Source organism: Canis lupus, chromosome 29, assembly GCF_003254725.2.
Source record: "Canis lupus dingo isolate Sandy chromosome 29, ASM325472v2, whole genome shotgun sequence".
Lineage (NCBI taxonomy): Eukaryota > Metazoa > Chordata > Mammalia > Carnivora > Canidae > Canis > Canis lupus.
Window position 1 is genome coordinate 17,896,875 of NC_064271.1, and position 18,258 is coordinate 17,915,132.

Genomic DNA, 18,258 nt, shown 5'->3' on the forward strand with positions numbered 1-18,258 from the left:
TTGTTTACTATCTGTATCATTTGGGACAAGATTCTAAGTCTCTCTGTTACTTAGTTTCCTCATTATTAAAACAAAGATAATAATAATAGCACTTGCCTCATAGTGGTGTGAGGATTAAATAAAGCAGTATACTCAATGTACTTAAAACAGTGCCTGATACAGTGAATGACCAATTATTGCCCAAGATGATATTTGATTTGAGCCTGGAGGGATAAAAGTGATATGGATAAGTAGGAAAGAGGAGAGAGGGGGTATTTAGGTAGAGGGAGCAAGTATCAGGGCACCTGGGTGGTGCAGTCAGTTAAGCATCCAACTCTTGGCTTCAGCTCAGGTCATGACATCAGGGTCATGAGATCGAATCCCACATCAGGCTCTGCACTCAGCGTGGTGTCTGCTTAAGTTTCTTTCTCCCCCTCCCTCTGTTCCTCTGTGCATGTGTACACTCTCTCTCTCTCTCTCTCTCTCTCTCTCAATTAATCAATCAATCGATCTTTTTTTAGGTGCAAGTATGGCATGCGGCGTATATGAAGAATTATTTAGTTGAATTCACTCTGGAATATGCCAATCATGTGCGGCATGATAAGCATCAATTTTATCTGGAACCTTTTGAGAAAGCAAAAGTCTTTCTTTAGATTATTTAATGGAATATTATGAGATTAAAGACAAAACAATTATACATAAATACTATAGTTTAGTAAGTCTATTTCTCACAGGGATATGGTTTAGATATTCTAAAACTAGTTTATGTATATATTAGGCTTGAATAGATAAGTAAATATAATGTAAATAATGAGAATAAAGTTTTTTACTTCCAGAAAAAGAAGTTACAAATAGGGAAACGGAGAAGGCCATAATCCAGAATGAACGTTGTGGCATGGGATTGAATCAGAGATAGCAGTTTGAACTGATGGACGGACACACACACACACACACACACACAGATATACATAAATGTAGAAATAAATATAGATGTTTGAATATGTTTGCATTAGTCAACTGGCTCTGTCTACTGAGAAGACCTAGAAGCAGTTACATACCAATAGTAGCAATGAGCACATCCAGTGTCCAGAGCTTGGGTTCTAAAATAATTTTCCATTAAAAAGAACTCAGGATTCTTGGAGAAGTGGTCAATTTCCAGCTGAGACAGGGGAGATGAGCCTGGAACATCTTGAGGTACCTAAAAATAAACAAGTGTTCAAAAATGATTGTGATTCTTTCAGTAGGACATGAGGAGCAACCTGAAGGAGCTCCTAGTTGCCAATCTGGAGCAATCTAAACAAAAGAAATCATTAAAATAGTGGCAGTATTGGATAATAACTCAGATAAAATAAATATCCTTAAATTCATACTGATTGAAATAAATACTTGAGTAAATAGATAATGGATTTGGGGGGAAAGGATGACTCTTATTTATAGAAGCATTCCTTCCTAAATGCTACAGTATCATTGTTGCAGGCAAGATACCCTAGTAGAGACTAAAGTCAGCAAAAGTTTGAAGAGTTGTATGTGCATAGTCCCATAGTATCTTCCCCAATATAATTATTAACTACGAAAAGAGAAGTAGTAACTTTACAGTGAAAAAAATCTGTCAGACACCACTTGAACCAAGTGAAAGTTAATGTCACCAGTGATAAGATTTAGGAAGATCATGTGATGGTCAATGTCGGTGATCTCATGCACTGAGAAGGCCCAAAATAATTTCTTGCCCAAAATGCATGTCCTCTATCTAATCATGAAGAAAGATCTGACAAATCCAGATTGAGAAACATTCTGCAAAATAATGACCAGTATTCATCAAAAGTATTAAGGTCATGAAAGACAAAGAGCCTAAGGAACCGCTATGGATCAGAGGACCAAGGAAGCAAGAAACAAAATGTAGTAGGGGATCCTGGATTGGATCCTGGAATAGAAAGGGGACACAAGTGTGGGAAATGGTGAAATTTGAGTAAGACTTGCAGCATTGTACTAATGTTGATTCCCCAGTTTTGATCATCATAATGTAAGCATTACAGGGAGTTTAAATAGCTGGGTTAAGTATGTGGACTCTCTGTTCTGCTTTCACAACTTTTCTCTAAGTCCGAAAAATAAAGAGTTATTTTTTAAACACTTAGATGTGATTCCTAAATTCCATCCCATCTGTCTTTCTCCCACCCCCACCCCTTTTCCCTATTTGCTTTCCTTTTTTGGTCCATCTTGAGAAAATAGGATTTGTTTTCCTTTCTTCCTTTTCTCCTTTTCTTTACTCCCTTCCATGGCTCAGAAATTTGGTAGCAGGAGACAGAGCTTCAGAGTTTTTTTTTAAACTACTCTTCTTCATCTAGTCTCAGCCCCAAACCTTGGTGTTTGGTTCTAGGTAGTAACTAATTCCTATTAGGAACTGAACGATGACTATAGTTTCATTCATGAACTTGGCAGGTTGTGAAGACTTTTTCATTGCTGAAGTACGTTGTCTTTGTATTATAAACTTCAAGGCATAATTCTCACATTTCAGAGATCCCCATGCACATGCCTTTCCAGATATTGCTTTAAAACTATTTAAGAAAATATTTTCTTAAAAAAAATTTTAAAAGAGAAAATATTTTCTTGATAAATACTATGAAGTTTATTTTTTTTAATTTTTTTATTATTTATTTATTTATTTATTTATTTATTTATTTATTTATTTATTTATGATAGTCACAGAGAGAGAGAGAGAGAGGCAGAGACATAGGCAGAGGGAGAAGCAGGCTCCATGCACCGGGAGCCTGACGTGGGATTCGATCCCGGGTCTCCAGGATCACGCCCTGGGCCAAAGGCAGGCGCCAAACCGCTGCACCACCCAGGGATCCCTATGAAGTTTAAAATAGCTAATTATTCAACTAAGGACAAAACAGATACATGAATGTGATAGAACTGTGATTTCTGTTCCACGGAGGTGGGGACACAGCAGATATTTGTAGTCTGTTCATTTCTTATTTTCAACATCTAAAGTATTACTTGTTTCTAGGAATAAAGACGTAACTGAGATAGTGAACGGGAAGCTGTGATTTAAATTTATTTTGAATGATTCAGATGACTACTGAAATAAATATCAATCCCTTGGAAAAATATACGAGCATATTTTGGTTCTTAAAAGCATTAGTTATGAAAATGCTCAGGGTCACCTGGGTGGCTCAGTGGTTGAGCCTGACTTCAGTGCAGGTTGTGATCCCAGGGTCCTTGGATTGAGTCCCACATTGAGCTCCCTGCTTAGTAGGGAGTCTGCTTCTCCCTCTGCCTATATCTCTATCTCTCATGAATAAATAAATAGAATCTTAAAAGAAAAGAAAATACTCAGATTATGACTTCTCTTTTTCTTTTTTTCCTCTCTTTTTCTTTTTAGATTTATTTATTCATGAGAAACAGGCAGGGACATAGGCAGAGGGAGAAGCAGGCTCAGAGAGAGCCTGATGCGGGACTCGATCTGGTAACCCCAGGATCACGCCCTGAGCCAAAGATAGATGCTCAACCCCTGAGCCACGCAGGTGTCCCATGACTTCTCTCTTCTGCTTCTAGTCTCTCTTGATGTTAGATACATCGTTGGGATAAATTCGCTCAAATGTTAACAGTATATTAAATAATTACTAATAAATATAGAGCTAAAAATTATTTTCCCTGCTTCTTTCAGGGAGCAAGAGTTCAGAACACAGCAAAGAATTTGGGGATCAGAGACCGAACCCCACAGTCTGCTCCAAGGTAAGTGACTCCCCAGGTCTGCTCTTTCACAGAGGGCTGGCCACAATTTCCCAGGCAGTGTCACTCACAGCTATTGGCAGTTGGCCTTGGAAACACTCTGTGGCTAAATGTGACTAGGCATAGTGGTCTCTGAATTCAGTGGAACATTAAGGGAACATTAACAAACTTAGAAGTAACAGATCAAAGTCTTGATATTATTCTGTTTTGCAAGTTCCATCATGAATTCAAAGACAAAAGGCCACATCGGTGCTACTAAAATTTGTATTCCAGCTGTACTGAACTACCAAAATGCCACTTTCATTTATTTTTTATGCCTCGGGCATGATTGCTTCTCCCACCTGTGTCGTATGAAAAACTCCTGCTTAACCACAAAACCCAACTTAGATGTCCTTTTCTCTTTGAAGTCTTGGTTGAGTTTTTTTTCCTTCTTCCACTGCCTTATCATCTTGTACTGGTCTATTCTAGCCCTTATCATATTGTGTTACAATTATTGGACTCCTTGACCAACCTGAATATGAATTCTTTGGAGGCAGAGAGTATGTTTTCTGATTTTACTCCTTGCTCATCATAGGCCTCTATAATAGGCATTAAATATCTGATTTCAAGAATGTATGAATAAATAAATGAATGAATAAGCTTTTTCTTTGCAACTATACCAAATATTCACGGTTCACATATCATCAAAAGAGAGGAATCTAATCCACCTTTAGAATAAATGAACATGGAAACAGCCATCAAAGAAATGTTAATTTCGGGCAGCCCTGGTGGCCTGGTGGTTTAGCGCCGCCTTCGGTCCAGGGTGTGATCCTGAGGACCTGGGATCGAGTTCCGCGTCGGGCTCCCTGCGTGGAGCCTGCTTCTCCCTCTGCCTGTGTCTCTGCCTCTCTCTCTGTGTCTCTCATGAATAAATAAATAAAATCTTTAAAAAAAAAATGTTAATTTCATTTCCCTGGTGACAGGAGGATAGGCAACCATCTATCTTGAATTGGGGCAATATTAAATAATTTCTTTTACATTTGCTTGTTTTTATACATTGGCATTTCAACAAAAAGTACCCTCCTCCAAGCACTGTCACAGACAAGACACTCTTTGTTTCTATTTACAAAGCAGTTACCAGAGTGAGAATGATGACTGCAGCATTTATGAAGTTATATTTCATTCTAAAAAAGTATGTGGGCAGTGTAAGTACTTTCAAAAGGGAAAACACATTTTCCCCTTGAAAATGGATGGAGCACTCATGTTCTAATTGTGTTTTAGTGCTGAACCCTAACTCTATTTAATCCTCAAGTCTTGTTAATGTTATCTTTCATAGCTGATTAGGTTAGAAAGACTTTCTGTTGCTAAAGAATCATTTCACATAGGCATTCTCTCTCTAGCACCTTGAGCAGACACAGTATATTTGGATAACAGACCCAGTGAAGTGTTAAAATCCCAATAAGAAAACAAGATAATGGCTTAGCAAGGTCTTCTTAGCTAGAGCTTATAAACACTAATAAACAGTGGGGTTAAGATAAGACTTCAGCATCCTGATCAATAAACCAGTATGCAAGCTGAATACAAGAAAAGAACCCAATGAATTCACTTTTTTTTCTTTATTGGCTTGTGTTTTAAAACACTTGAACTGAAACACGATGAAATGTGCCAGCTGTAAAGTTGACATTTTTTTACAAGAGAATAATAATCCCGAGAGAAATCTAGAGTAAATTTTAAATTTAATTCTATTTATTCTTTTACTCATTCTATAAATATTTATTGAAGACTTAAGAAATGCACAGCACCTGGGATGCCTGGGTGGCTCAGTGGTTGAGCATCTGCCTTCGGCTCAGGTTGTGATCTGGGGATCCTGGGATCAAGTTCCCCATCAGGCTCCCCGTGGGGAGCCTGCTTCTCCCTCTGCCTCTGCCGCTCTCTCTGTGTCTCTCATGAATAAATAAATAAAATCTTACAAAAAAAGAAATGCACAGCACCCTGCTATGCCACATGGAGAACATAAACATGAGAGAGAAACAGTTCCAGCCCTTAAGGAGCTTTCAGGTAAAAAGATGAGATGACAAAATGTAACTGGAAGGAAAGGTAATGTAAGAAGCCCTCTATGAGTGATATGGAGAGAGTGCTAAAGTCCTAGAGGGTTGGGGATCCTGCCCAGCCAGGAACCAGGATTCCTGCCCCAAAGACAGCAAATTGAAGAACAAATTTGGCTCTCAAGGACAGGCCACCCATAGGCAAATGTGGGGTAATGTTTCTGAAAATATCTTCGTGGAGGGGATAGAGTTTTCTGTCTCGGCCTGAGATAATATTTGGTTCAAATCCCTTACCAATCTCTACCATAGTCTTCCTTTCCCCATTCTTTCAATACTTAAAATTCACTCTGCAAACAATATATTGAATTTCTTCTATATGTTTGTAGATGTCAGACACTGTGTTAAAAGCTGGAAATAAAGACTTAATCCCTTCCAGTAGTCAGTGGGGTGCAGTAGAGAGACCATTGAATGAAATGGAAACAGGATCCAAAGTGTAAGCACTTGGGCACATAAAGACACAGATTGCCATGAGAGAGAAGGGGCACATAACTCAGTCTAAGGATAAAGAGGGGAGGTTGCAGAGTATTCCTGGCCCAGTCAGCATGTAGTAGATGTCCTCCACAGCTGATGGAATCGCACCAGCGCCTAGGCAGCACATCTCACTCCAGGACTATATACCCAGATCCCGATGACTGGTGATTGAATGTGATTTAAGAATGGTGCAAGGTGGGACTCCTAGGTGGCTCAGTGGTTTAGAGCCTGCCTTCGACCCAGGGAGTGATCTGAGAGTCCCAGAATCAAGTCCCACGTCGGACTCCCTTCATGGAGCCTGCTTTCTCTCTGCCTGTGTCTCTGCCTCTCTCTCTCTCTCTCACTCTCTCTCTCGCTCTCTCTCTCTCCCCCCGTGTCTCTCATGAATAAATAAATAAATAATCTTAAAAAAGAAAAAGAATGGTGCCAAGGTGAGGCTGGAGGCATAGGCAGCAACTGGATCAGGAAGAGACATGTATGAGATATGAAGAGCGCTGATATCGGGTCACCTGGGTGGCTCAGTGGTTCAGCATCTGCCTTTGGCTCAGGTCGTGATCCCAGGGTCCTGGTATTGAGCCAAACAGTCAGGTTCTCTGCTCAATGGGGGGCCTACTTCTCCCTCTGCCTGTGTCTCTGCCTCTCTCTCTGTGTCTCTCATGAATAAGTAAATAAAGTCTTAAAAAAAGAGTGGCTGACTCCACTTGAAGACAGTAGGGAGGTATTAAAATGCAATCTTCCTGTCTGGAAGATTTAAAATTTCAAATGTATCTCTGGCACCATTAAGAAGATCCATTCGAGGACAGCTAAGATTGAAGGCAGGAGCTTTAGCAGAGATTGTCGTGGTATTAAGGATAAAAAGGAGAGGATGGTTCAAGAGATATCTAGCAGGTAGGATTAATAGTCTTTGGACGCTAATTGGATGAAGGAGGTTAGGGAAAAGGAAGATTCTAGAATGACCGCCAAATCTTTGGCTTGGGTGAGGATGAGCTCATCTCAGTAATATTGGGACTGAGGATCAATGGGTCAGCCACGCGAAGATGCCTTCGTGGGCAGTACCAACCAGGTTCTTCCCCTAACTTTCATGTGTTGCATCTTCAGAGGAATAAACTCATCTTTATCAAGAACCAGATATTCCTTTTTAGATGCAATGACATGCTGGTCTTATTTTTTTATTGTGTCACAAAACCTGTAAACTACTGTGCTATGCTGGCTTGATTTTCTTGATTTGCTTAATTGTGAAGCAGCATTCTGTAGTGGTTACAAGTGAAAAACATGGGTTTGAGTTTCAGCTCTTGCTTGTGACCTTAGTTAGCCAGGTTATTTATTTTCTGTGAGACAGTTTTCTCATCTGTAGGATAGGGGGAATTACCTTGGGACGGATTATTTTTGAAGCTTTAGTCTTCAAAAGAGGCATTTGCTTTGTGGCCTCCCTTAACACAGCTTTTATTTATGCCATGTAGAAAGATGAAGGGCATGATGTAGAGATTGAAGTTTGAAAGTTCTACTTCCGGCAGAGTTGGATGGGGCGAGAAACACCAGCTCCAAGATGGCTGCCTGAGCCCAAACAGGAAAAGAAGAACGTGGAGCCGGGAACAAACCTTTCCATGCAGGGGCACTGGTGTGCATGAGTGGGATGAGGATACAACAAGGGTCCTACATGTTGGGGAAAGCAAAGCCTCCCATTACCTAACAGTTTAGCTGCCAGAAAAACAAATGCCTCCCTGCAGAGTAAAAGTCCAACTCTTAACTATTACATTTTGCTTCCCAACTTCATCTGCCTGTTCTAAATTCCCCAAGCCCCACAATTTCCATTACAAATGTGTCTGAACTCAAATAACCCTGAGTCACTTCCAAGAAGCCTCACAGAAGCTGAACCTGCCCAGCTCTGCAGTACCCAGAGCTATTATTTCATTAGGTGATCACAGGGAGTAGCCTTTTTGCCAATTTGCAAGGCAGACATTTCAAAGACTCGTCTACCCAGTGGCATTAGTTCCATTATGTGAAAACGTGCAGTGCAAGGTAATGGAATGTGATGGCGCAGCCCAGATCTCACAGGGTAGGACATTCACTACCCAGCTTACTGTTTCTGTTCTACCTGAGTAAGGCCACTGCCTGCCCACTCATTAGGCAGCGCTGTCAGGGAAATGAAAGGATAGAAATTAAAGAGGAAAAGAACTTTCCAATCATTCTATTATTCCAGCGCTGGCAATGCATTTTGAAGCAACACCGTATTTTTCAGCTGCAATGGCAGCTTTGAACTATATCTGCTCAATTTAATGTATTCTTTTCTCTGGGAAGGATGAAATAAGCTCTTCTGATGTGAGATGTCCTTATTTCAGTATCCATTTTCTTCCATGAAGATGACATATAGAGTATTAAGCACCTTTCAGACTTGAAATACATTTTGCAAGTCTCCCAAGGCAGTAACGTTTTCTGTGTGTTTCCAGACTATGAAAGTTTATTTTGTTAGCTAGGTTTCTAACTCAACATTCAAACTTTTTAATTCTTTCCCCCTTTGACTTAGAATTATCATGGAAAAAAAAAGAATTAACATGGGATTAAATGTGGAAGGAAGAGGAAACCTGATTTGCTGAGTTTCTCAACAACTCAAGTAAACTTTGTTCGATTTAATCTGTAAAAGAAGTGAATCACCACAGCTACCCCTGAGTTTGGAATACTTTTTAAAACAAGCAAATTTGGGGCATCTGGGTGGCTCAGTCGGTTAAAGCAGACCTGTCTTCAGCTCAGGTCATGATCCCTGGGTCCTGAGATTGAGCCCCACATCGGGCTCCCTACTCATTGGGGAACCTCCTTCTCCCTCTCCCTCTGCTGCTCCCCTTGCTTTGCTCTCTCTCTCCATCAAATACATAAATAAAATCTCAAAACAAATAAATAAATGGAGCAAAATTGAAACCTGTACTTAATATTTTTAGATCACAGAGGAAGCTCTGAAGCAGGGCTAGCATGACCACAGAACTATAGGACTTGTGATTGTAGTCCAACACCTGCCGGCTTAGTCAGCTGATCTCCCAGGTTGTGCTTTCGGTGATGGGTTTGCCCCATATGGTCACTGGCTGTCTTGCAGCTGCTATGTGCCCCTTAATACCATTCTGGAGCCAAGATCTAACCATTCAGAAGAATGCAGGGCTGCAGGAGCTTGTACCATCCCTAGTTCAGTCCCCTGCCCCTTGCCTTAATGCTGAATGACCTCAGACACCCAGATCTGGGATACCAAGAGGGAGCGTTTCTGGGTACCTCCACAAGTTCCAGTAGATGCCTTGACCCACTTAAGTCTGCACCTGATTCTGCTGACAGGTGAGAGGAAGGATGGGCAGAGCCAGGCAGATTTTCCTCAGGAAACGCACGATGATTATGCCTGTGAGGTTAGGACCCCACCACATCAGCCTGTTTGTAACCAAAGAGATGGTACAAAGTGAAGCAAATTTCAAAAACTGGTCAGAAAATCAGTAGACCACTCTGAGCAGGTGCTCTTTTGCTACAAATTAATAATGATAGACAAGATGGTAATTATCATCATAATAATCATCTCCTAGAATTCAGAGAATCGATTTTGCTGCCAGCAAGGTGAGCAGTCGGGGTTGGCAGCACTGGAGCAGAAGCAGCTGGTGCGGAAGAAGCAGCACTGCCTAATCAGTAGTCATCCAGATCTGCAAGGAGACATGGGTGTTTTCTGAATAATAGAACTGAAGTTTTGGAGTTTGCACATTCATACGTGATTTTTAGTAAAATAGGCAAGATGATCATGACTCCTGAACCAAGAAATCATTATCAATATCCTTTTTCTACCAGTAAAAACATCTCAGGTAATGGCAATATGCCAGACCCGTGTCACACTCTCCTGTGCCTCTTCTAGGCTCTACAAGCTGTGTGAGCCGCCTCCCCCCGTGGGAGAAGAATGAAGAGAATCCCCCAAGGAACCGGTCAAGCAGAAGCTTCTGAACACCAGACAGAGGACATGCTGGCTACATATTCTCCATTCAAGATAAAGAAATGACTTTTTTTGGTCTCAAAATCCTTCACCATGGAGTAAATAACCAGTGTTCAACTTATACTTGGATGTTTGTGCTGGCAACAGATCAGAGGTCATTCAGACAATTCGAAGCTTCACAAACTAATCTCTGTATGTATTGACACTAACTATTCATTTTTAGGGTAATTCATCCCTGGAGTTGATGAAAAAAAGTCAGAGAACAAATGAACAATTGTGCCTCCTCTCCCATTGATTAAAATTATGTTATTGTGTTTGTTTTCATCTTCTCTAAATGGGATCATGTAATATTTCCACTTGAAGAAGTCTTTCACTGAAGACACACGGACACACTTTCCAAATCCTCCTACAGAAATGTTACAGACAATAGAGACTGGGTTCTGTCATAGGTATTCAGTACCTCACCTGCATCAGAAAAGTAGTTCGTATGGGGAAGGTGAAGAGCATGCTTTACTGTTTCTCATAAGAGTTTATTTCTCAGTAAAAGAGAAGACAGCTGATTGAGGCTTCTACCAAGACTTCCTTCCAGACCCTTAGAAGTATCTCTTGTACTGATGGACAGTTCCAGCATGCTGGTGGTGTCCTTGCTTCCTGAAATGGCAGGGCTTCCTTGGCCATGCGCACTGGGGCTCCGCCACAGGTGGGCAGGGGTGGGGAGCAGCAGCGGTCTGAGAGGTGGGGGGGGGGGCAGTAGGGTAAAGGAGGAAATTTAAGCCCATTTAAAAATTCAACCTGTAACTTAGAAAGATACCTAAAATCCTTACTTTATTAAGGCTTTCATATGAGATGTGAGACTCAGAATATACCATGCTGAGTATTTTTCTATCAAGGTATGTGTATAACATGAAAATAAAGCTTTATTTGTGGAATTTTAAAAGGAGTAGTAGCGACCTTGATGACATATGGAAGCACAAGGTATATTCCACTTTCTTTCTAAAGTATGTGTAATGTTTATCATCTCTGTGTTGATAAAATGACGTTGTATTTAACATAATGAATACATGGTATTGATTTTTGAGTCTATAATTTTCAAAGCAATTAAAATGCCCTCACTGTGATTGTGCTAATTATATGGATTTAGACTAATTTAGTATGTGAAATGCTTTTCATAACTAAAGTATATACAGACCGTTATTAAATTTTAATTTATGAAATTTGATTATGATTTTCAAATGATCATTAAAAACCTTCACCACTAGCAGTTGTGTATTGAATAACAAAAATACCATGTTACATATGTATGAGGTATTCATTCATATACTGGTCAAGCTGATAAAAATTGTTCTTTGGCACAGAAACACTTAAGATTTTTGCAGTACGTCCCTATATAAAATGAGAAATAAACAAACTCCAAAGGTTTCAAAAAAAAAGTTGAATGCTTTGAATTTAATGAGGATATGACCCTTAACACAAATATCTATAGTAAGCATATCTGAAATTCCAGGGATTTAACATTCTTGACATTGTTAACAACTGATCCTGAAGGTCCATGGCATTAGTATTTCGTGATTTTCCTGTGCTGAGAAATTGATGACATTCCATGCAGGCTAACAAAGGAGCGAAACTGATCAACTAGGTAGTATTTTTCATAATGTCACTACTGTTTTCTAATCACCATCCTGGATGCCTTATTTCTCATTAGAAGGATGAAAAGGTCACTTAAACACTTCAGTCATACTTTGCTATGTTTCATGGGGGAAATTATCTGCTATTATGGTATGTATAAATTAGCATATTTTTAAGGATATAATCTCTATCTAATGGAATGTGCTTAATTTTTAACGGTTAAATGTAGTGTAAGTGTACCATCGATCAGAGTGCTTGCTACTTATTAAAGGCTCAAAAGTTAGTAATGCTTTATATTATCATCAGTCACTGTCATGTTTTATTATAATGAAAATTGTAGCTAACATTTAAGTAATTACTGTGTGCCAAGCAATACTTCCAAGTGATTTACCCCTATTTTGTTGTTATTGCTTCACTAATCCTCACAACGATTTGGGGTAGTACTCTTTTCATCACCCCCATTTCACAATTGAGGAACTGAAGTACAGAAGGGCCCAGTGATTCTCCCAAGGCCACCTGACAAGTGGTAGAGAAGCAGGATTTAAACCCAGGAAGTCTGCCTCCTTAACACATTATGCTGCTGCTGCTTATTCATAGAAGAACTGTTGTAATATTACCAATAATTTGTTAGTAAATTTGGAGATATGTAGCATGTGTTGCCATTAAATTATACACACTTTACATTGAGGGAAAAATGAGTGGAGATACGTAAAATGCCTTTCATGTGTAAAAATCATAGGACTTCTTAGACAATTTTACCGTTCTGGATACAAGTTTTGAGGCAATGCGGTGCTGTTGCAATCTGAAAAAATAGATTCCTCGTAATTGAAGATAACAGTTTTAGATATGTTTCAAAAGTCTGGAGAAGTATATTATATAAAATTTGCCTGATTCCCAAACAGCAGTAACAATAAAAAATGTCCAATGAATGAATGAATGAAGACAGTTTTTCAATGCTATAATGTGTCTCCATGTGACATTGGACATTTAACTGGCCTTCAGTTTTTAGGATGGGTTTACTTAATGTTCACACAGACCTCTACCTAACTGCTCACGCGCTCTCCTACAACTCCTATAAACGTTACTAACGCCTACCAACAGTTCTTCCAAGTACGGTGTTTGGACATTTCCCTCTCTTCCCCTAAAAGTAAAGGTCGTGCGAACAAATTTTGGTTCTTAACATAGGATTGCTAATCAGCAATCCATCGTCACTACATCTTAAATATCCCACCATATCTTATAAAGTTACTAATATTAAATATTACAAAACAAATATAATATTAACAGAATGAGCAATTTGAAGAGACTAGAATTCTACATCTATTTCCATTACTGTGTAACAAGAAAGAAGGAAGGAAAGAAACAAAGAATTCCTGTATAGGTTTTATTTATATTGGATATATAAAGTCAAATTTAGAAGGTAAGCTTTATTTTATGAGCCAATATCCTCATCTGAAGAGTCTCACACTATTTTCTGTCTCTTTAAATCACATTCTTTCAGTGGCTTCAGTTCCCTATGCATTCAGTTGTCGCTCTTCTTGCAGTAACAAGGTTTAATTTAAAAACAGGCTAATGTCTTATGATTTTATAATATATATGATATTGTAATGATACTGGTTCTGACTCTATTGATTTAAATTTTGTGATAGCTAACTAAATTCAGTATGAAATGAAATTATCCTTGGTACTAACTAGAAAAGTCAAGACAATGAATAGGAAAAAAAAAAAATCCTGAGGGATGCATTAACTAATTTAAAAAAATAAACTATTTTGAGGGCACCTGGCTGGCTCAGTCAATAGAGTTACTCTTGATCTTAGGATTGTGAGTTCAAGCCCCACATTGGGTGTAGAGATTACTTAAAAAATAAAATCTCGTAAAAAAGAAAGACTATTTTCAACCCTCCACGCAATAGTTTTTTGGAAAAAAATAATATTTAGGGAGTTGAGAGTTACTCTACCGTATTTGATAATAATGCATTCGTATTTAAAGTACTAAAGTATTCCTTGATTAGTTCATATAGATATTTTCCTATGTAGCATGATTTGGGACAGATTACAGAGCATATTTTTATGCACCTATATTTCTTTAAAAAACATAATATTGAAGTTTAAAATGGATAACCCTACTTTAAGTCATTCTACTTTGCATTTTACTTTAAAGGTTATTTTCAGATTTTCTTCAATAGTGGTATTTACTAATATGGAAACTAATGTTTTGTATGATAAAATTGCTTCTGAATTTTTGGAAACTATGTTTAATTCTTAAAGAATTATTTTTAAGTGAATTAATATACTAAATTATAGTGTAATTACTTTCCTGAAGCCAGTGATAGTGATTTCATGTGTATGTATGTGTGTGTACACATATGTATATGTATCATATGTATATGCACACACTCATAGACAAACATATATACCAATTTGCTGAATGAATTGTCAGTTCTGCTTAAGTATAAAGGCAAAAGCTTTTGAAATGGTTTAGAATGATCTGAAGTTCGATTAAGAAAAATATTCTGTATGCTATCAGATTTTTGAAGTTTCAGTGATAAATCTCAGAAAAGTGTCACCCTACATGAAGCAGAAGAGGTGGGGAAAAGTTATGAGAGGAGTCTGCCCAATACAGGGCTCAGACTATCCTTTTACGTATAGTGGTTGCAATCTTCCTATGTGCTGTAATTCTGTAATTGTTATTACATTTAGTCTTTGGTTTTAAATTTTTCTTACTACTTCAGGCCTTTGCTTTTAACGGTGATCTCAGCATTCCCATCGCCACGTTGCGCACACATGGAAGGTTGTAAAAGTACAGCCTATGCATTCTCTCACTATTGTTCCATAACCTACAGCCTACTTCACTCAGGATAGCTTGCTTTTCTCACTGAGAAGAGACATTTGAAGTCTACTAAGATAGATAGAGTTAGAGAATCTATATCTCTATAGACATTTTTATATACATATATTTGCTACTTTTTTGTTTTTGTGATGATACATTATAGAAATTACTTAGATTCTCATGTCTTGTTTTGGATGAAGGGATGAAATATGGAGTTCTTCAATATATTGAATGTTCTGTAGACTTCAGATTTGTCTAAATACATAGTACCCATACCTGGCAGGCCACCTTTTGATGACTGACAATGGTTTCCCACTCAGTTTGGCATCAATTTACCTAACTTTGCCTTCCAGAAGAAGTAGCTGGTTAAGAACAAAATTATTGAATTTTCAAGTGATATTTCTACTAGAAATAGAAAGCTTTGGACAGTTTTACATGCAAATAACAGAATAAATACCCACTCATGTATTCGTTCCACAAATATGTTTGAGAATTCACTGTGTACAAGGCATAGCCAGTGGGTCTCTTTTTTTTGTGTTGGATGTGTTTGGTTCAAAAACCTTCTCAATATCTCTTTTGTGTTAATGGTCGCTTGTGTCTTTTACTTGAAATGACATCTGTAATGCAAACCTATTCTAATACCTTGTAGGTATATATACTGTATGAAATCAAGAATACTAAGTTGGAAAAATGCTTTAGAAAACATACATTTAAATTTGAATTATCTAATGCCTCAAGCAAATTTCTTAGAGTTTCAGATGAATATATATTTTTGTAACTGCCAAGTAAATGAGTAGATCATAGCTTTTGCTTAAAAAATATTTTTATAAGTATTCAGTTGAGAGTTAGTTACTTTATGTATTTGGATATAATTTACATTTCAGTATTTTAAATAGTATTTTAAATAGTATTCATTATTATTATTTTAAAAAGTATTTTACTATTATTTTACTATTTTAAATAGTAAAATTTCAAATTTGTTCTATAAATAGTAATTCTTTTGAAAATATTCATATTTAACATTGTATAACAGCCAAAATGTAGCAATAAATTTCACCTGAGTGTGTTATTATAAGCAGTCAATTTTTCCTTTGTAAAGATACATGTAACATAGTTTCATTCAGGACTTTGTGAATGGTTAAAATGATCGAAGTGCATTATGTATTTTTATATCATTTAATTTTGTCTGCATAAAAGACTAGAATAGTAGCATTGTATCATTAACGTCAATAATAATAAAGCAAAATGTAGTAAGACCATTTCAGCTACTTTCCACTTAAATTTTTTTAACCAGTTTCTATTATGTTCTTACCTGTTTGGGAGACAAAAATCCATGAAACAGAAATTTTCACTCATTGAGAGTTCACAAGCCTGACAGAAGAAACTTGGTACCCATATGAAACAAATCTACAAACCTGAGCCACGGTAAGTTATAGAGTCAGTAACTGCTAGGAAAGGGACAGGAAAAGAAGTTTAATATGGGCCACAGCATAGGAAAGGTTCATGGGAGATACAAGACTTGTGCTGTTTCTAGAATTAACTAGCTAATAATCTTTCAAGATTATTCAGTATATACTATGTATAAGCCCCAGTCCTAGTTGCTGAGGGTGTTATAAATGCACATAATTCCCAAACTCTGCAGTTAAAGAATGTGGTGTATCTATTTTATAACAATAGAGCATTAAAGGGCAACTGGCTGGCTCAGTGGAGCATACAACATTGATCTCAGAGTTGTGAGTTAGGGCCCCATGCTGGGGGTGGAGCCTACTTAAAAAAAAAAAAAAAAAAGAATCATGAAATCCCAGTGAGGAGTTTGGAAAGCCTGTATGTTGTTGATTGTGGAGGCAATCTCCAAAAAGTCAAAAGAAATAATCATTGAAGGAAACAAATCAATAACTAGACTGTATTTTTTGGAGATTGCTGGTATTACCCGAGATTGCAAAACTTAATACAGTAATAAGAAGCAAATGGAATCAGCAAGGACAGGTGATTTGTTTTAAAACAGCATTCCAGACACTGGTATTCTGGAGATGCTATTAAGATATACATAAAGTATTTTGTGGTGAAAATATGCTTTAAAAATATGCAATTTAACAGGTGTTTTTATCATAGGGTTTATCTAACCTTTTATTTAAAAAAAAAAAGATTTTATTGATTTATTCATGAGAGACAGAGACACAAGCAGAGGGAGAAGCGGCCCCACACAGGGAGCCTGACGTGGGACTTGATCCCGGGAATCCAGGACCACACCCTGGGCCTAAGGCAGCACTAAACTGCTGAGCCACCCAGGCTGCCCTCTAACCTTTTAATATACTTGTAAAAAATCCTTACTTTGGAGGAGAGGGGTGCAATACCGTGTTTTTCAAACTTACTAGAGGGTAGGACATATTTTATAAAAGACTTGTTGTGATGCTGGGGGGCTCGGTCTGTTGAGATTCTGACTCTTGATTTAGCTCAGGTCATGATCTCAGGGTCGTGGAATTGAGCCTGCCTGGGGCTCGGCATGTAGTCTGCTTGCTCTCTCTCTTTTCCTCAAATAGATAAAATCTTTTCAAAAGGTTTATTAGTATTTTCTTGGAATACGAATATTCAGCAAAGCACAATTTGGGAAAACAATTCTCGAAATTTCATGATAACATGAAGGAGGAAAAAAGGCAAATACATTAATAGGAGATAATGCAACCTTTACCTGATGGGAGTAGCATCAGGGCTTACAGGAAGAAATGACAAATATTGACATAAATAGTAACCGTGGATTAGGATTAAAAGCAGGCTGTGATGTTTTATTCTCTCACCATTCATCTATGTTCAGGATATCAAGAGGCAAAGAAGAACTTCTTTCATTCAGAAATGCAATGGTCTCTTCTCCTTTCTAACCATTTTAGCCCTGTAATGTGATCAGATGTTGGAGGAGAGGACACTTTATGATGTCAGTCCTTGGTTCCAGTCGGCCATGTTTTCTGAACTAAATTTGTAATTTGCCAATGGCTACGTCCAGGGTGTCTTGAGTTAGATGACTTAAAAATAAAAGATGAATTTTCTCTTCACAAAACGTATTTTAAAATTTGCTAAGTTTAGGGTTTTCCAGACTGGCATTGATTGGACATTTGAACATGACTGGAATGCAGTAATACAAAATATCTCACTGATTGTTGAAAGGTAGGTCTTGGTAATATGAATGTCCAAGTCATCTCTAAGATTCCTTGGGATCAGGAATCTTCAGATATAAGTGTGGGCTCCTTCACTATTAATTAAAGAGGATGCATGGGAAGAAGTTTCAGCATAAGACTCTAGAAATTAGCAAGCCATAGAGTTCTTAGACTCTCTGCCCTTGACTCACTATGTTGCTTTTATTTAGGAGTGACCTGTGAACTCCTTGCCAGAAGAGTGATGAAATATATTATTCCAGGGCTGTGCACTCAGAGAAAAAAGGCAGTGATCACCACATGATGTAATAGAGTGCTCTGTTTAGGGCACGTTAGTTCAAAAGGATGAAGACAACTGAGGGCATAAAAGATGGACAAAGCGTGAGTAAGGACATGCAGAGATTGATTGCCAGGAATATTAGGTCCATTAAAAACTGCTGC

General features: G+C 38.0%; 1 protein-coding gene across 1 annotated transcript in view; it reads left to right on the plus strand.

The window, feature by feature from the left end:
• PREX2 (phosphatidylinositol-3,4,5-trisphosphate dependent Rac exchange factor 2) overlaps positions 1-15,930 on the plus strand; it is a 288,100-nt gene extending 272,170 nt beyond the window's left edge. Inside the window, exons 39-40 of the mRNA XM_025477924.3 lie at positions 3,647-3,714; positions 10,141-15,930. Coding sequence (XP_025333709.1) covers positions 3,647-3,714; positions 10,141-10,186 — 114 coding nt within the window. The 3' untranslated portion in view covers positions 10,187-15,930. The remainder of the gene's footprint in view (positions 1-3,646; positions 3,715-10,140) is intronic.
• Positions 15,931-18,258: the final 2,328 nt, after the last annotated feature.